This window comes from Electrophorus electricus, chromosome 26 (assembly GCF_041902795.1).
Source record: "Electrophorus electricus isolate QZ-2024a chromosome 26, ASM4190279v1, whole genome shotgun sequence".
Lineage (NCBI taxonomy): Eukaryota > Metazoa > Chordata > Actinopteri > Gymnotiformes > Gymnotidae > Electrophorus > Electrophorus electricus.
In genome coordinates, this window is record NC_137522.1 from 11,885,001 (window position 1) to 11,904,655 (window position 19,655).

At 43.2% G+C, this 19,655-nt stretch overlaps 2 protein-coding genes and 1 long non-coding RNA gene across 9 annotated transcripts in view; 2 read left to right on the forward strand and 1 right to left on the reverse strand.

Moving 5' to 3' along the window:
• eps15l1a (epidermal growth factor receptor pathway substrate 15-like 1a) overlaps window positions 1–3,724 on the forward strand; it is a 21,160-nt gene extending 17,436 nt beyond the window's left edge. For 3 of the 5 annotated variants that reach the window (XM_035523327.2, XM_035523328.2, XM_081708329.1), the window contains one exon: window positions 1,129–3,724. In XM_035523327.2, the coding sequence (XP_035379220.1) occupies window positions 1,129–1,275 (147 nt within the window). In that variant the 3' untranslated portion in view covers window positions 1,276–3,724. The remainder of the gene's footprint in view (window positions 1–1,128) is intronic. The other 2 variants (XM_035523329.2, XM_035523330.2) reach the window with 1 other exon arrangement.
• A 3,645-nt stretch (window positions 3,725–7,369) lies between these two features.
• On the reverse strand, window positions 7,370–9,843 carry klf2a (Kruppel like factor 2a). Its single transcript, XM_027005429.3, has 3 exons — window positions 9,499–9,843; window positions 8,375–9,302; window positions 7,370–8,253 (listed from the first exon to the last, which is right to left on the reverse strand). The coding sequence occupies exons 1-3, from the start codon at window positions 9,568–9,570 to the stop codon at window positions 8,078–8,080; spliced, it is 1,176 nt and encodes a 391-aa protein (XP_026861230.3). The 5' UTR covers window positions 9,571–9,843; the 3' UTR covers window positions 7,370–8,077.
• A 132-nt stretch (window positions 9,844–9,975) lies between these two features.
• On the forward strand, window positions 9,976–13,886 carry LOC113574482 (uncharacterized). Of its 3 annotated transcripts, XR_014120115.1 has the most exons (4): window positions 9,976–10,739; window positions 10,838–10,865; window positions 11,533–11,688; window positions 11,857–13,876. It is a non-coding gene; the product is annotated as an uncharacterized LOC113574482 (long non-coding RNA). The 3 variants fall into 3 exon arrangements; XR_014120114.1 differs by having other exon boundaries at window positions 10,838–11,688; window positions 11,857–13,886; XR_003410327.3 differs by lacking the exon at window positions 10,838–10,865 and having other exon boundaries at window positions 9,976–10,153; window positions 11,857–13,874.
• The last annotated feature ends 5,769 nt before the right edge of the window (window positions 13,887–19,655 follow it).

Sequence of the window (19,655 nt, forward strand, 5' to 3'; positions counted from 1 at the left end):
GGCCATCTCGAATGTGTTCTTTTTGTTCACTACAGTTTCTGTCCTTGAAGTAAATCGATTTTGTCTTGTCTTTTTTTTTTTTTTTTTTTTTTTCCCCCTTTTGGTCTCTTAGATTATCAACCTAGTGTTACTTGTCCATGAGTGTTATTATGTAATGCGGGTTGGTGATCTTTTTGAAATGCACTAAAGTGAACGCTGTGCGCCAATATGCTGTATCTTTTTTTGGGGCGGGGGCTTCTTTACAGATGTTTGCAATCCAGTTTTATTTTACGGGGTTTAGAAGGTTTAGGGTATGACTAGTTGAAAATGTTGTAGTAGTTGATTTTGTTTTGATTATGGCCTAAAGCGGAGAGTAAGCAGAACTCCTGTCCTGGCTCAGTAGTGAATTTGCAACACAAAAAAGACATTGTGTAATCAAGGCTACTTGTCCAGTGAGCAGTACACTGAGCAGTACAACATAACGGTTTCCTATAGAAATGTGCATGCTTTTTGCAGTGTGCATGTCAGGATTTTCACACACCTTTTTTTAAAATAAAGTTTTTAAAGGAATGGTTTATACATTTTCACATTCATGATTCCTACAAAGCGAATCCCAGCTGATGACGGGGAGGTTTAACCAAAATTAACAACTGACCTGCAGAAACCATTTTTTGATCTCCCTACTTTTTTTCCATTATTGTGTCCATCCTGGGACAGCATTCCCATTGCTTATTCCATGGTCAGCCTAGCATGTATCTGCTAATTGAATGCTGACTTCTTGGGAATTTTTCCAAATTAAATTTTTAAAATTATAGTTCACTAATCATGGATTTGGCATAGACTACTCCTTTAAATGCCCATGACAGACATAAATAATTTATTCACTTCTTCTTATTCTAACTTGTGCTTATGTGCATGCAGGTCTTGCATATGTATGTGCGTGTGCGCAAGCATGCACTTTTTAAGATGCATTGATTTTGTAAGTCTTTGTCTTTCTTGTCAACATGTATTGATAGTCCTGTGTACATGCGAGTGGTTTTGGCTAGCGTAGGTGTGCTAGGACCAAACATTGTGTCCTTGGTAACCAGTGGACGTCCGAGCCGTGCGTGTACTGACGCCATGCGGCCGTTTGCTCTCTTTCTCTGCCAGTTTGGGAATGAGGCACAGCAGATGGAGTGGGCGAAGCGTGAGAGCGAGAGGGTGGAGCGAGAGCGGCTGAAGAGGCTCCGTCAGCAGGAGCAGGAGGACTTGGAGCTGGCCATTGCCCTCAGCAAGGCAGAGATGTCCAACACCTGACCGCACCTTCCCTCACGCACATCCCCCTCACACCTCCTTGTCTGCTGACAGAGGGCGCTGTGTGTGTGTGTGTGTGTGTGTGTGTGTGTGTGTGTGTGTGTGTGTGTGTGTGTGTGTGTGTGTGTGTGTGTGTGTGTGTGTGTGGGAGCACGCGCGAGTGAGGGGGGATGGGGTGTGGGGTCGAAACTCGGGGGAAGTTACGTTCTTGCCATATAAATGGGTCCCGTTATTTTTAATGTGATGTTTGTCAAGATGGGGCAACCCTTGTTTTGTGAATGGGCTAGTTCATTCTACATGCACTGCATTAACCTGCACTACTCTGACAGACAGAAATAGTTTATTTAATATATATATATATGTGTGTGTGTGTGTGCGTGTGCGTGCATGCGTGTGTGGCTCAAACTAGTGAAGTTAACAGCCATAGGTAATGGGCAAGTTGGTTCCATAGTCTCCTTAACCCTCCTACTAGAAGAAAGACGCTAAAGAACATAAAAAAAAAGATGATTGATGTCCTTAGTATCTTTGCTATCTCCCCTTCACTGGTCCTTACTAGTAAGTGGAAATGCACGGTACCCATCACAGTCATGGTACATGGCAAATATGGAAAAGATTTGGAGATGATTGCTAACGAGCTGCACAGGAAGCACTCTCTGGTAGAGCTGTGTGATGGCCACTGAAACACAATTTGTGCGGCCATCTCCCTCCCAAATCCCGTTTGGCCTCTGAAGGCTCCAAGGGCAGTGTACGCTGGACAGGATACTGTTCTCTTTCCACTTGTAGGCGAAGGTTGAAGGAGGAGTGGTTCTTTTGAGTTAGAAGTCAGGGACATTTTGTGGTGCTGGTGTGACTGACAACAAAATAGACAAGGGAGATTTGTTCACTTGAGTGGTTTTTGTTTTCATTTAATTGCTGTTGCATTATGTAAGCACCAAGCATTTTTAGGTTCATGAAATGGAAGCATAACCAGTTAAATCCATGGACGTACAAGCACAATCTTCACAAGATGATAAAACATTAACAAATATTTGTTTACTAACTTTCCAGTTACTTCCACTAATAACCTTTAAGTATTAATTGCCTCCCCCTGGGTTATTGTACTGAAACAGCTTATTACTGTATTTTACTTGAACCTTATGCTAGAGGTACCTCCTGGCATGTTTGAACCTGTGGTCTGTGAGATTATTGAGTAATAACTTGCTCATGTATTTCAAGTCTTTTTTTTTAACCTTGGTCATCTTTCTCTCCAAGTGTCGTGAACACATGTTGCTTATGTACTTAAGCTAAGAACGTGAATTTATCACCCTTGTGTGTGTGTGTGTGTGTGTGTGTGTGTGTGTGTGTGTGTGTGTGTGTGTGTGTGTGTGTGTGTGTGTGTGTGTGTGTGTGACTGACCAGTAAATTAGCAAGATTCAAAGTGGGATTCAAGTAGTGTGCCACAACTGATATTCATTGTGCGCAAAAGTTAGCGCAAAGATTATCCTGTCTAGTTACCAATTATTAAAAACTGTGACATAGCTTGTATTCATTTCATGGCAGGCTATTAACCTAACTTGCTTTGCATCTTTCTGGTTTTTGTTTATACTTGCCTTTCTCCTTTGCCAATCTTCAAATGTTTGTTTGTTTGTTTGTTTGTTTGTTTGTTTTTTCTCCCCTTCTGTCCATCGAACATTAATTGCGTGATGCTCCTTCAGCGTAGCTTTAAACAGTGTTTAATTTTTCTAACCGTTTGTGGCACCAGAGACGTGCAGGGTCAGACCAGGCGTGTTTCTGGATGACAGCACTGTCACATGTGACCCTCCTTGGAAAGCACTGCAGATGTCCATAACTAAAGCTTTGTGTGCGTAGAGGTTCTGTTCACACTGGTCATGCTTTCCTTTTCCATCTGTTGTGGCTACATGTAGCAGAAAGTTGTTTTAGAGCTGAAGAACACACAGCCTTGTGTTCTTGTCGTCTCACACTGTTTCGCTGGATGACCCCTCATGCTGTATTCGTGTTATGGATACCTCCATTGTGCAATAGCTTGTATATTTTTATTTGTGTTTAAATATTTACTAGTTCATTTCGACTCTTAAGTTTTGAGGTTGTTTTTATTTTTTCTCATGAGCATGTGAGTATTTTTAAATGCCTGTTTTGTGTTAAGGTAAATGCCCCCCCAGGTCGCAAGCAGAGCGCATCGCTTTCAGCCTGCCTTAGACTCTCTCACTTGTACATAACAAACAAACCAAATTATTAATCATCATATTGAATTGCATTTTTTTTTTTAAAGTGCATAAATGTATATTACATCTGTTATTTGTCTGGTACAACATAAATAACTCAATGTGTAACTTGGAAAAACTTTAAAGATTTGAAACTGGTAGCGTCTAAAAAGCTTGGATTTCTTTAAGACTTGTCTATGCTCAGTCTGATTCCTTGTTTCACAGAATTAAAATGCACCATTTCAGATACATCACTGCGCCCCATGTTGTTGTTATTTTATGTACATTAGAGATATCCTGTCTGGGAAGCCATGCTTTTATTTTATGTGATAGAAATGTACCATTCTAGAATGTCCAGAAGACATCTTGGTATGTTTTTGCTTTTGCTGTGTGAATTTGTGACTTTATTTTTGCCTTTACTGCAATCATGGAAAGTAAATGGAACTTTTGCTTGAGAGAGTTTTGACTTTCAATAGCTCATGAAAACCATGACCAGCTGCAGCACGAAAACCGAGGTAAACGTGTGCCGATGTTCCCGACTTTAGCAGTGTGAACTAACAGGAAATTCCAAGCTAGGATTTTACTGACTTGACACGGGTGGTTGGTGGTGCTGGGGAAATTGAAATGAATGAAATGGGGCGAGCCGATGGGGAGATGCATACCTTTCAGATTGCAGGTCTGATGTTTATGATTCTTTACCACTTATTTACCTTATCCCCTCTGACCTCATAATGGAGAATAAATAATGCAAGAGTTTGCTTTACTTAGTGATTTTCTTTTGGGGGGCTGGGCTGTTTAAGGCTGAAGTCTGCTCTGCAGAAATTGTGATTTCTCACCAAATAGAATGAATGGAGACCTTTAGCTTCCCTCCTTCTGGAAGACTGGCCCTTCAACCCCAGTTCAGCTGCTCTGTAAAATCACTGGTGGTAAATTAATTTGTATGATTAATCTAGTTCTGCTGACTTTATAGTGTGCATTTGATGTGCACAGGAAAGAGAGAGTTCACATGCAGGAAGTTCTTGAGGATAAGGAGATATTTCATGCGAAATAAAGGGTATCCAGGTGTGTTCTGAGTCATACGATATGTTATTTTGGGGAAGCATGGATGTTGTGCATTTTGCACATGTGTGCGTTGTGGTCCGTAGAGAGATCTGGATATCGGGCCATTATATATATCATACTGGTAATACAATCCTTTTTGAATGCTCACACTAGTGAAGAACATGAATACAGTCTAGATAGACAGACAAACATGCAGTCAGCTGGCCTATGGAAATTGTGTTTTTAAGACCTGCCCTTAACACAGCTAATGGGGTATTGATTTAAACCAGTGTGCCATGCGCTGGCCTAATCTCAGATCAGTCTGCTCTTGAGGTGTTCCAGACATGGTTGAGTTTAGTATATTTAATCAGCTGCGCCTGGGAGTGAGGGCTCTCCACAGAGTAATGCCGCCCAGGGGATGTTGTGGTACAGACAGAAATGCTTGTGCTGTCCAACTGGACTGTCAGGAGAGGTATACTGGCTAACGAAAGCCAGATGGACACCCTCCATTATGCTGTCACACACATGTGGTTCTCTATCAGCCAGGGGAACTATCGACTTGCAGTCTCTGTTCTGGTATGTGTGGCAACGATGTGCAGAAAGGACAACACGTGGCGTCATCACGTCCTCTTCTCGAGAGTTTGATTTACTACAAGTTGAACTGCTTTTGGCTCAAATTCATACTGGTTGATGGCTTCAGCTTTTCAGTGTGCTGCTCTACAGTGCCTAAGGGTCACTGTGAAGACCTCTCACTTGCGCTTACCCACTAGCACTGTGGGGGAAATGAGTTACAAGGTCCTCTCGTTAGGAAGATTCTGCTGCAATTCCAGCAGGTGGCAAACGTGTGCTGTGGCATTCCAACATTCCAACATTTTGCCCAATGGAAGAACAGAAGAGATGAGCCTCTCAATTGGAGCCTGTCTACTTGTGTACACCAATGTGTGCAATTCGTTTAAATGATTCTCAGAATTTCTGATTAGTAATTACCACTGCAGCATGGTTCTCATTGCATTTCTTGGCCAGTAACTCTGGCCATAGACCGAACCTTTTAGGACTAAATGGTGATCCAGTGCTGAAAGTTTTACATTTATTTTGGACATTACCACAGATGTTGATATGCATTTTAGACAACATAGCGACTTCTTTCAAATGGAATCATGTGTGCTTTCATATTATCTTCAGACAACATAATATATGAGGCGTTTAATGGATTTTAGGTAGATATTAGGACTCTGCACCCTTAAAGCTTCCGGTCTCTTCTCCTTCAGCACAATGTGTTTCTCTTTAGCAGTTGACCTCTTCACATTCAGCCTCAAAGCCCATATTTCTTATACTCACCTTTTAGAGGAAGAGTTATGGTGTACTTAGAACAACGCCGACCAAATAAAAAAAAACCTTCGTACCTGCCATTACTGGTCAAGTCTGCTTTGGCTCTCTCTCCTGAGTTGTGTGACTAAATGAATATTTCACCCATGTTTATGTCTCCTTTAGAGACTTGTGATGAAATATTGTCTGGTGTGCACTTCAACATAAAATATACCATGTTCTTTTCTCTGTCCTCACTTTTACTAGCAATGGCCTCCAATCAGAAATATACATTCAGAGAAGCTCATGACCCTTGGATGGTTCCAGATATCTCTGGGTATAAAATATATACACCAGCTCAGAGCCAAACGTGATTGATGGGTGTAATGTCATAATAGTTTCAACAATGAGCTGAAAAGCATTTTATCAAGTGGATGTCATTGTGGTGGGTAGCTATCGATGTAGCAGTTACTTGAAGTTGTTTGCTGGAATATGAGCACTGAAGTACAATACACCTAACACAAAGAAGGGTGGTATGGCTGACTTAACAGTTAGAGTGCAGAGCAGAAAAGCGATCTGAAAGCAAACTGAAAGTGATATGAAAATGTTTTTCTTTTGCCTCAGTGAATATGCCAGCTACCGACATAAGTTGCATTTCCTCTTTTCCCTCAAAATAGCGCTCAGATCTTGATATGATATCTGTGGGTATCTCATAATGGTGAAAGGTGTAGTGTTTCTACATAGCTTTGCAAAACCCAGTCACATAACAGAGTTCACAGTGTCATCCAGTGAGCAGAAGGATGCGAAGTTAGTGTTTCAAACAAGGTTCATGAGAAAAAAGCAAAAGAACTGTTAGACATATAATACACACAAGCGTGATGCTGAGACCTGTATTGTATAAGACCCTGACTCCTGTCACTCAGATATACTTGGCTGGATATCCCTTATTTTGAGACAAGAAAGATTTAAAGCTGTTTTCTTTCTTCTGTTTTCATGCCTTAGAAGACTGGACACTTTTTTTCTCAGTGATATTTTGTCAGGTTTTGTGAGAGTTTAAGCCCCCCCCCATTTCATCTCTTTATGGACCAGACTGAAGAAGTTTGTTTCAAATCTCCTATTTTTAACGAATAGAGTAAGTGATCCACCCGTGTTCATTTTAAATATGAATTATTGCATTTTAAACCTCTTGAACTGAACAGCTTTGAAGCTTAGATGTTCTTTCCACACATGCTGCCGACGCCCCACCCCCACTGAGGTGCCCTTCTGCCTGGACACGACTACATTCAGTTGCTAGTTATGTAAATGCAAAGTTTGAATTTATAGCCCCAGCTTTGTTGGGGCTGTGCCTCCTTTGCAGCTGGGAAACATTGTGTTTTCCCATTAATCTTAACTGTATTTATCTGAGCACTGTGGATTTGAGAATAAGAACATAAGAAGTGAGTATGAAGTTTGCTGACAAAGCAAATTTGACTGTTGCTCATAAGGTTTTCTAAACACTGACTATGAGAACACAAAATTCACACAACATACAACAGACAGAAACCACAAAGTATATAATCTCCATTAAGTTTAATATGTACAGTAGATACACTATTTACATTGCATAAGTTATGTACAAGTCAAACGACTTTGTTCCAAAACCAGTCACAAGACATATTTGTAGCCCTTGTTAAGGTGAACATGGGACAGTCTGTAATACACTTTAAAAACATGTATAGATCATTTACAAAACCCTGATTTAAATGTTAATATGCAAGTAAATTGCCCCAAAACATTCAGTTTTATGTCGCTTGTGTGGCAGTTTTAGAAAATAAAAACATTGTCTAAAAGCTTTTCTTTTTTTCCTTTTCTTTTTTTGGAAACAGTTGCATACATAAAAAATATGCAAAACTGATGTATGCCACTTGTGAGATGTACAACCTACATATTGGTAAAAGGCACTATCGTGACAATTAAAGCACACATTAAATCCGTGTTTTTACTGATTGGTTCCAGTTGCGTCAGAGGTCTAGGTCCAGCCTAACGATGTGCACATGATTTTGCACGTAAAAGCTCATTGAAAAATATTTGTCTATAAAAAGTAGTACCAGCTACTAATTGGAGAAAAAAGGATCTGCACGATGTCCAGTCTGCTCCTGTTATGACTTGTAATCTATCATAAAAATACTGAATAGATGCGATAAGGGAAAGGCTGTTTGGTCCCAGCCTTTCTCTTGATGTTCGCTGCTCATTGCGTTTAGTCCGTGAAAGGTCCATTCCTACATATGACGCTTCATATGCAGCGCAAGGTGGTCAGACCTGGAGAAGGCGCGTTCACAGAGGTGGCACTGGAAAGGTCGGTGTCCGGTGTGCTTGCGAAAGTGGCGGGTCAGTTCATCGGACCGGGCAAACTTCCAACCGCAACCCTCCCAGCTGCAATGGTAAGGTTTCTCACCTGATAAGAGCAGAGCATAAACGTAATTAGGTCTTCTCACGATGTGCTATGGTAAGACAACTGCGTAAGAAGAGAAAAAAAACAAAAAAACAACACAAACATATATATTGACGATCTGTACCTGTGTGTGTTCTCTGGTGCGCCTTCAAGTGTGAACTCTTGGTATAAGTCTTGCCACATCCTGTATATGTGCAAGTGTGAGTTGCTGTCCGTTTTCTTGGCCAGGTGCGGCGTCCCCTCTTGGGTTTGGCGTCCAGCTCCAAAGGGGATGACGGCGGGGTGAGCAGTACTCTCTGGCTAGTATTTGGCATCGTGATGCCATCGTCGCACATGTTGAAGTGACGCGCGCTTGGGTATGGCAGCTGCATCTGCGGAGGGGGATGCTGTGGGCGCGCATGGGGGTATCCCGCGTTGGCGTGATAGCTCGGTGGAAACGGCAAAGAACGACATATCTGACTCTGACAATCTGCGTTAATCATCTCCGCCGGGCTCAGCGGGGGGGTCATGCTGCCGGGTCCTTGCGGAGAGTGAGCCAGAAGCGGCTGCTCGTAAGACCTCATGCACGCGCCGCTGCCTTCTTGTTTGATCTTAGGCACCATTCCCATAACGGGTCCGTAACTGTCCATGCATGGCTCCACTTTGATATTGTCAGAAAGGTCCTCGCTGGGGAATGTCGACCGGACGAGGAATCGTCCCTGAATGCTGCCGGTGGGAGCAGGCTGGCAATACGTGTCCACCTCGGACCGCAGAAGCTCCGCCATGAGGCTGGTGGTATACGATGGGGTCGACGCGTTCAGGTCGGAAACAGGGTACGTCGTTGAAGGGACCGATGGACTGTACATGTTTCTGGATTCTTGCATTCTGTAGTCGCTTCCCAAGCCCAGTCCAGACAGCGAGATGTCAGATGCCGCGGTGTTTGCGAGAATAAACTCCAGATCCAGATACTTGTCGAGATCCTCGTCGTCGTGTCTTCCAATGCTATCCATGTTCTGTGATATGTCAACTAAGCAACTAGAATGCATTGACCTGTCCAAGTCATCCTTCCACCTCTGCAACAATAAGGAATTATTTAGAGTGAGCTAAAATTAGGACACTTGTGATTTAAATGCCACGCATAAAAGTGTTGAATATAATTAAAACAAGCAGCCTGGTAACACGGATCAATTACTTTACGCACGAGCTTTATTTGTTATCAGTAACGAATTCTGTGAAACAGTCTAAAAGGAATAAACCAAAAATACTTACGTTTTCCCAGCATTTTTCCTTCTGTGCTGAAAAAGTTGAAATTGATGGTAGAATGGTCCCGCTCAGAGCCATCTCCAGCCGTTCCGCTGTCAAACAACCGTCTTACTTTTCAAGCCTGCTCTACTTGAAAAGGTAAGATTTGGGACCACTGGTGATCCCTGACGGAGCTGTCGTTGTAGTGAACTACAACTTGGTCTCTGTTGCTAAACAGTAAGCTTTTAAACGTAGGTATAAGTTTGATTGGTAGGAGAAGCTATCTTATAAATATCACGACAGTGAAGCTGGACCAATTGTACGAAGCAAAGGAAATACGCACTACCCGTCCCTAATTTTAGCTCCAGTATATAGCTAGCGTTCTTCCTCGGCGAGTGCCTTTCGTCTGAGTTGGATGCTGAGAGTACGAGCAGGCTTCTTTAAATGTTTGGAGCGCTCCACGCCCCCTCTGCAGAAACGGGTTAGACGAGTAGAGCACGGCGCAAAACCGTCCCCCCTCCTCTCTCTCTCTCCCTGTGAAGTGAATGAGCGTGTAAGGCGAAGAAAACAAGAAAAGATACCTATTTACACAGTGCTGTAAGGGAAAAACGTCGATACCGACATGGTCAGTAGTGAGCCGTGTCAGTTTGGTTCATAATTACGTAACTGGTTCCTCATACAGGTAAATAATTGAGTTTGCTGCCGCAAAGAAATCTAGCAGTAAACGTCTTTATTTGCCCATGTCTGAACTTCAGTAGTAACCATTCTTTAACAATGTAATCATTTTCGTGACTGCATAACATATTGTTCCTATTTTTTGTTCTGTTGCTACTGCCACTTCTTTAAAAATATATGGCTGTAACTAAGAAAGCGCGAAAAGTAAGAAAACTTTACGTAACACGTGATTTCTTTGTTGTGTTGTACGCACCTGCAGGAGAAGCAGCAACTTTTTCACGTTTCATTTGCATAGCATTAGACCGACGCATTAAATACACGGTGCATCACTCTTTTCAAAGCTTTTCAGCCACCAGGCGCCAAATTTATCAGTATCTATTCAGATCGAGCTCTTTACAAAGCATCCGCCATTAGGCATTTTAAAACCCCATTGACTTGCAAAAGGCACGGGTTAGTTACGGGCAGCCGAGGGTGCTTTGTTTCTCTGGCAGGTATCGGGGCAATTTGGCAACATCAAATCATCTGAAAGTAGATTGCTGCGCTGGGAAAACATCCCTCTACTCTTTGAGATCATGCTTAATAAAAACAACGAGGTATCACCACTACGTTATTATGTTCAGGCAATGCACAATGAAATATTTTAGAAATGTGGTTAATATATTTAAAAGACCCTTCTTCTGCCCCTTCTTAGATGGTGCCGGCCACACTCGTAGGAAACAGTAAGTTCAGAGTGTGTTTTTGACTCAGGTAGCAGCAACCGAATCTCCCGAATCTGTCCCTTGGACGTCATTATACAACCTTGCATGATCAGGTTAAACCACGATTACATTTAGATCTCTGTGATGAGGTGTAATGACTGGGAGACACTCCCGGGAGTGGCTTTGTACATCATGTACCTGTCTGATGCCTTGATGAATTAGACATTCGGTTGGGGCTGCTAATTACGCCAGCACAGCCTGTGCACGATCGCGGCTCACTGCAACACCCTTATGTTCCCAAAGTGGTTTTCATTCTTTAATAGTTAATAGCGCTTAATTGTTAATGGTTAACAATGCATGGCTGGTTTTCATTGTTATGATTCGCTGTCAGTAAAGTGTGGCGAAATGTCCAAACGTGGACTTTTATGGACCTCGCAGTTGGAGAGATGTATTGTCAAGCAGGCAAAAGGGACCATTGTGAATGCTGAGAAATTTCAGCTTTTTTGGGCTGTTTTTTTCCAGATACAGATCTTGGACACTGGAGGTCATTGGGGATTTTCTGTTGAAAGTCCTTTTTATGTCTACGTTGAGACTTTATCTGTGTTTGGAAATCTGACCCTATATCCCACACATTACATGTCCCATATTCCTCTTCCTTACAATGCCTAACACATCTTTCTCCTCCCAGGCAGGTCGGATGAGCACGGGCCCTGGCTTTGTGTATGGGATATATGACATTTCATCATTGCCGTAGTGCTAATACTCGGAGCAGAAAACACTTTACCCATCGTGTTTTGGACTCGCACACACCTTTGAATGCACATCTCCTCGCTTACACATCATGGTGAATATTAGGGATGTTTTAGACTTCCATGTGAAGCAAATTCAAATGCTACATTCAGCATCTCGAAGTTTATGTAGGAAAGTTTTCTTTGTCTGCTGGTTATCCAGTGAAATGCATATTTTGTGGCTTAGGTCAAACCCCTGGGAAACACCTGCTCTTTCTTCACAGCGGGGCCGCACAGCGGTGCGGTCGCCTTCAGGCTGCTTTCGAAGACATGCGGGCAGAAGGAAACTGAGAGTCCGGCCAGAAGCTGAGCGAGTGAGAGTTTGAGCCGGAATGGGATTGTGAGAAGGGCTTATATAGTGTGGCTATTTTTAACCCACTCCTCTCGCCTATCACAGGCCTTCCTCTCTAGAGTGCTCAGGAAGCAAGCCTGGCTCTGTTTCCTGCTCAAACGCGGGTCCATTCAAAGCCAATCAGGACATGCACTGACTCAAATGAGAAAAAGAATGAAAAGTGTTGCACATATTTGTGCGTGTACCTTTTAACGGTGGAAAGGATTTCCTTACAGGGAAATTGACATGCAGTTTAGTGATGTCAGCCATTTTCTGTTTTGTTTTTTTTTGTTTTGTTTTTTTTTGTGTGTGTGTGTTTTGTAACGTTACACATCTTGTTTGAAGGTTAACTATGCCAAAAACCGGCAAGGGCCATGATGCTGCTGTGAGCTGTGTTTACATGCTGACGGCTTCGCTACTTAAAACTATTGAGCAAACTTTGTTATAGCGTACTAAAGACAAAGTGCACAAGTGTGATAAAGACAGCTTCATAAATGGAACTCATCATTCTGAGAAGTCGTCTAACTTGGCAGCCCAAGACTAATTACACTAGCAAGGGCTCTTTTTTCTTTTTGGAGAGCATATGGATTTAATTGGTTTGGCAAGACACATGGGAGGCAAGCAATTTATTAGCTGTTAACACATGAAATGATGCAGATCTTGCTCTCTGAGCGTACAAACCATAATTGCTAGCTGAGAAGTATGTTTGCATTGTCATTAAAAGAGAGAAAAAGTGAAAATAAAGACTATTAGAACGTTATTTAAGAAAAAAACACAGGCCAAGGCCTGAGTGTATTGCTGCCGAATGGTATGGAAACCAGTTTGATCCTTTTACACCACTGAAAAATGACTGCAGTTAAATTGGTCTTCATTCAGTTAAACTGACCCTGGGGTAGTGAAAGGGAGAAAGATCTCATTTCACAAGTCAAAGCTGTCATCACATTGTGACGGAAAGTTGACATGGGAGAATTGAATTGAAGTCACGTAATTTGCTGGGTAATCCCAAAACTAGTTGGAGTCACCTTTAAGATGATACCATGAGAACATTACTGAGCAAGGAGTGATGAATCCAAAGTGGTGGATTGAGAAATTATAAGCCTGGCTTGAAATGTTTTGGAGTTTAACCTGGCAGGGTTTGTGTAATTTCAACATTTCTCCATTTTCTCTGTTATAAGTCTTAAAACCACAGGAATTGCCTGTGGGGATCTGCCAAGAACCAGTTCCTTATTTATGCAGGAGTGGGAATTACACGCACGCACGCACGCACACACACACACACACACACACAGACACACACACACAGAGACACACACACACAGAGACACACACACACACACACAGAGCGAGAGAGAGAGAGAGAGAGACCTGTTAGAACACAGAGCTGAGTCTCTAAACCAAAGCACAGGCCACAGGAGTTTTTCTACATGTCTCTGCCCACAGGCTTGTCCATGGTGCCTTAAACAGTGTCAGCTGCATAAATACGACAGTCTGCACACACACAGGTTCATTTCTCTTCCTGCGTTAAACCTCTCATCGAGGTAGAACGTGTAATGCTATGTATGCACCTAAAACAGATGCAACAAACCCCAAATCTAGCAGACATTCTTTTGCTTAATGCTGGATAAATGTTACAAAAAAATATGTAGCCTGATTTGCTTAAACAGTCTTTCATTATGTATAATCAAATATTGAATCATCCTAATAGTTCAAAATATCAACTGAAATGTTCTGTGAATGAAATAAAGTGCACATTCATACTAACTGAAATTCCAAGACTTGAATGATCAGTAAAATGTGTTTATCTGGGTCTGAATTTCAGCTGTTGTTTCCCCCACCATCACACACCTTCGACTACAAAACAAGCCTAGTCATTCAAGAATGAGATGTGGTCTTTTGCTCATCTTGGAATAATTTGGCATCCATTTGTTTTCAGGCTGCAGCTCAGGGGCAACATAAATTCATAAAGCAACAATGCCTCCCCCAAGGGCGACGAACTCCGAATAGTTCTGGCATGATTTTTCAGCCTTTTGTCCAGCAGGGACAGGACATAGGCCAGGTGTACCGCACTACCACCCCTTTGACTCTCGTACTCAATTAGCAAACCATTCCAAAGTCTATACAAGAGCAGTGGCTACAGGAATAAGAACAAGTTGTCAATATCTTCATCCTGCCTTGGGAGTGGAAATCAGTTACTTTGGTAGATTTCCCTTCAAATGATCACGGACCCTGTTACTATATTGACTAACTAAATAAGTACTTATTATAGGGTATTGTTTATTACACTGATGTTGTCTAACTCTTGTTAGACTCTTGTGTAACCTTGTGGATTTTGTACTTCTAGGCATTAGCAGTGATCCCTGTATTTCTACAGTATTCTAGATCATTGGTATATTGGACCTACTGTACTGTACTAGGATGTATTCTATGTGTGAATAACAGCACTTTGTAAGTCGCTCTGGATAAGAGCATCTGCTAAATGCCATAAATGTAAATGTCTGAGTAACTCAACTTGATGGTCGATCTGCATGAGCTACGCTAAAGGGAAACTTCCAACATTGTTGGACATAGCAAAAAAAAAAAAAAAACAGCTGTCAAACTGCTATCATGGCTAACAGTTGATGGCTTACACAGTTCACTCTCTTTCTGACTGTCACCTTTGGATTCAGTTGGATCGGGCTGAGGTGTGCATCAATGTGTGACAGTTAGCTTGGCTGAATTACAGGTAGGGTGGAGCCGGTCGAGAACGCTCTCTCTTTCTCTCTCTCTCTCTTTCTAAAGCTGTGTTTTTCATTTTGAGTGTGCAGCCTGAGAGATACCCTTTTGTTGGTTTCGAAGCAGCCCTAGCCATTGGTTCAGCCTGCAAGAGTGGGTGGTGTGTGTGTTACAGGTTACAGGATGTGTGGTCTGTTAAACCGCACGTTTTTCAGTGCAGGGCAGCAAGTCTTACCGTGGCTGTATGCCCCACACCCAGGTGACAATGCTGATGAGCAGAAAATGGCAACAATGAGAAATCTGTTATATGGGTATTTGTACTACATTAAACTACATTAAACATACAGTGTGATTTTATATGGTGCAAACCTGTATATTACTGCTGTTCTGAGGAATTGAACTTGGTTTGCCTTTTTATTTATCTGGTGTGGATTTACCCAGTTAACAGAGGACTGAACTGTGGTGCTGACTCAGACTCTGAAAGATTTCCACACTCTGTATGGTCTGGCAATGGAATAAACACATTTAAAACTGAGCATAACTGAAATGTGTGATGTCCCAACCCACCCCAGCACAAGAATGATGATAGTGTGGAACCCCCCGCTGCCAACATAAAACAAAAACAAAAAGCAAAAACCAGTAGTCATGTGGTTTGCAAGCTTTAGTCTGCAAACTCTTTGCTCCTTGTCTCAGCTCAGATACTTAAGTGCAAGGTTATCCTGAGTCAGCCTGAGGTTCCCAAGTTCTTCCAATACCACAGATAACAGCATGCCAGTTGTGTACATCTGCATCTGCTCTGCGCAGATACTCTCCCTGATGAATCTCTGTTGATAAACTTCACTGGCTATCTGACTCCATTTTTACGCGGGAGGGAACAACCTAGTCAAAATGGATGGTGAGTCTCCCTGGGTGTTCTGTGTGCATCCTGCCATCCACCCCGGGCCCGCGGGCCCACAGCCGAGACCTGCCATCGCTTTATTATCCGAGCGATTATACACTGGCAAGATTGGGGTGCTAGGGGCAGTTGACACTTGACACGAGAACAACGGGGATCTCGCGTCTTCTCAACTCAGTCATTACTGCTCAGTTTGACTGCTTCAAAGTCCCGGCATGGCTTCTGCTCAGGGTTGCCCTTTTTTGATGCGATCTTTATCTGGAGCTCGCCGGAGCCGTCCCGTGCAGTGCTCCCACGTTTGTCCCGAGCTCTTTGATTTCCATGATTACGGGGTAGTCTGAGCATCCAGACGGTGGGACTCCGGATAGAGGGGTAGGCATGCTCATCGAGTGGCACGGAGGGGCTAAGTTAGTCACTTCTTTCACGGCATTGCTGCTTGCGGGCATCTGCGAGGGGCCCACACGGAGAGCAAAGCGACTGCTTTTGTGTGTGGGTCTGGGTTTCTGGCGGCTTTGCGTGAGCTTCAGTAACAAGAAGTAGAGTTGATAGACACATTGTCCAATGATCTTCAGTCAGTGATAAGTGAAAAACAAAGCCCTGCTCACTGCCTGTTTTTTTAAGCGCACGTCTTCGATGTTCTCGCGAACACGCAAATACAAAAAGGATGTGCAACATTTTCCATGGAGATTTGTAGTCTGGCAGCAACATGCTCCATCATATTCCATTTTCATGTGGGACTTGGCGTCTTCGCCATACGCACCCCCAGCACTGACAAGCTGATTGGGTTTTTGAAGGGTGCACATTTCCTCTAATCAAAGCACGCTCGGAAAGGCTGACAAGATCAACATTATACATCTCAGTGAGCCTGACAAGGCGATATCCCCTGCTCTTCTGATCCAGATCGCTTGATGGCCGTCTTTGGCCTCGGAGTTTCAGTTCTAAACGGTCTTGGATTAGTGCTGTGCAGCTGGTGCACTGTTCCTGATCTAATACGTTTAAAAATGTTTGGCTCACGGCCTCAGCGTTTATGAGGGATCCATGGAGGAGCTCTGACATCAGCAGCAGGGCTGAAGTCTTTTATTAATTTTTTTGGGGTGTGTGTGTGTGTGTGTGTGTGAATGTGTGATGATGATGTCAGCACCCAAAAGCTTGGGCGACAGATTAATGTGTGGCCCCTGTGAGGAAGAATGTTTTGAGCTTTAAAAAATCGCTGCCTAGCAACAGCATGCGTAAAAAGACTCGTGTTGTGGTCAGTTGTATAGAGAGCTGTTGTGGAGCCTTTGGGTCTGTGTTTTAGTTCCACTCCGATTTTTTTCCCTGCAGGAATGATCTGTGTGTTAATTTGAGCTAAATTCAAAGCTCCTCTCACTGAGGCAGACGACTTAATGCAGATCCCACATGGCATTAAAATGTACACAGTTCTTATGGCAGCAGCCAATCAGGAATAATCCCACCAAAGGCATGTTCCTGTTTTGTAGTTTACACTCAGTTCTAAGGTACGCGTGTGACAGTGGGTCAGTTGGGACCTGGGCTGAATTCTGGATCTTTAGGCCATAAAGAAAGTCTTAAGATAAATTCCCGCCTGGAACCCTCCGAAACCATTGCATACAATATGTCTCACTCTCTAAATGTGGGTGGAGTTCCCCATAAGACCCATCAATCTAAACTGTAAGATTTATGAGGTCTATATGACACCATCATTTTCTCCCAGTGATGTCTTGCGTGATAGGAATGCAAAGTAAGCTTCTCCTGAACACCGTTCACAGCACACGGTGTAGAAAAGGACTCCATCACTTACGACTTTTTCCCCTCTTACATGACAAAGGTGCGTAATAAGCATTAACACGGTACAAAGCCGCCTTTCTTTGAGCAGTTAGCTGGGGCGTCTGGAGTGGTTGTGATCCTGAGTAAAACGGGGAACGAATATGGGAAATGGCTCACTTCAAGTACATGGTGTAGTAACGAAATGCTAACCGTCTTATATGACGGACCGCGGACAAAATGCAGGTGCATTCTGCTTCCAGTCCGACTACACTGAAACTGTAAATAAGATAATATGCAAACGTATGTGCAGTGGAAGACTTGTGACTTATTCATTTTCTGCCTGTGTGTGTTGGTGTGGAGCTAGTATGTGTTCAAAAAGTCCGTTGACTGAAGATTCAGAAGGAGTTTCGGATGACTGAGATTTTTCACTTCAGACATCTACCAATGACAGGCTTTCAGTGCTTATTTGTTTTCCTTTAAAATTTGAGTGAAAAACAGGTGTGTGTTTTCCCTTTGAATCAAAACCACTTCCTTTCCACTCTGCGTGTTGCGAACGAGCTGTATTTGAAGTCCGTTTTCTTTCTGTGTGTGCGCCTGTGTTTGACTTGAGTTCGAAACTTCACTGCCGTTTATCACACCGATGTTATAAACATGTTTCTGTGGCACTACTGAATGAACACTAGAATTGCGTTTGTGGGAGGGGGTTCACCCTTTCTCATCTACAGTACGGAAAAAAAACCCCAACTGTTTTGAGAGTCAGTCTGCACAAGTGTGTAATATTGGCCTTGCGTTCGTATTTTTACGGTTTTGTTTTGCTGCCTTGTGTGCGTTTGTGGAGCTCCACTGTTACGAAAGGAAGCACAGCTGAGAGAAGCTGGTGTCTCTCTGGAAGTGCGATGACAGAGTGTCCCTGTGGTCAGACCTCAGGCCTCGGCCTCAGAAAAACAAGCACCAAGTCCCCACGGTCGCACCCTGGTCGTGGACTCGCCTCTGTCTCACTTACATCTCAGTGCTCAGCTTCCCAGTGCACAACTCTTACTCCTTGTCACAGCATTTCAACAACACAGCAGTCCAAGCATGTGTGTGTGTGTGTGTGTGTGTGTGTGTGTGTGTGTGTGTGTGTGTGATGATGTCAGCACCCAAAAGCTTGGGCGACAGATTAATGTGTGGCCCCTGTGAGGAGGAATGTGTTTTCTATAATTTGGGAAGTGTGGCAAGACCTTAGTCTTTTCTACCATGAGTTATTAGATATGTTTTACCACCAAGGCTAATCGGATGTGTTTGGTTTGCATCTACACTACAGTAGCCTACAGGAACAGGCCACAGTCAAAAGCAGAAGTGGAAAATGCACTTATTACAAAGTGATGATTAGTGGTTTTCTTTCAGTCAGTAGCACCTGCTGCTTTTCCTTGCGTCCCTGTCAAGTGGAAGTTCATGCAGTCAGTCCCCTCAATTATGTTGTATCCTTTCGCCACAGAAAGTTGACCTGAATGGCTTTTGTTTGAAAATGTGGTTGTAAGTGGCCCAGCCGGCAATCTCAGCATAGTCACTGACTTTTATAGTGATTAGAAGCCAGAGGTTAAATGACATATAGGCAGTGTGTGTCTGTGTGTGTGTGTGTGTGTGTGTGTTTGTCTGTCTGTGGGTGTGTGGCTGTGTGTGTGTGTGTGTGTGTGTGTGTGTGTGTGTTTCAAACAAACACAAAGGTGGGGGGAATTAAGATCTAATGTCAAGCTATTGCACTCATTCACAGTGAAGCCTCCCAGTAAAAGCACTGCAGGTTATGGGAAGCAGCTGCAGATCTATTGTGCAACAGGAGACTTCCACACAGTGGTACAGCCGCTCCCTGCTCTGTAGCGGCTGTAGACGCTCAAGCTCTTTCCTTGAAACACTCCATATGGGCATGATAAGGTGTGTGTGTGTGTGTGTGTGTGTGTGTGTGTGTGTGTGTGTGTTTCATCTTTGGCTCACAGTGATGACAGAGATAAGTTCTGATGGGGTTTGTGTTGTTTTTTCCTTCTCTAGAGGGAATTGTGTCTTAAGGCCAGGGAAGTAGGATGAAAGGATACAAATATGTGTGCTGCATTTCTTTGGTCACCATGTCCCAGATAAAGTTCAGACAGTATGATTACAGTGGGATTGAGTCTGTGTGTGTGTGTGTGTGTGTGTGTGTGTGTGTGTGTGTGTGTGTGTGTGTGTGTGTGTGTGTGTGTGTGCGCACGTGTGTATGCTTGCACAAAAGCAACCGTGCCAAAATGGGAACGATTTATTGCCATTGGCAGCAGCTTGATGTAATGACTTGTTTTGCAGGGTGAACTTGT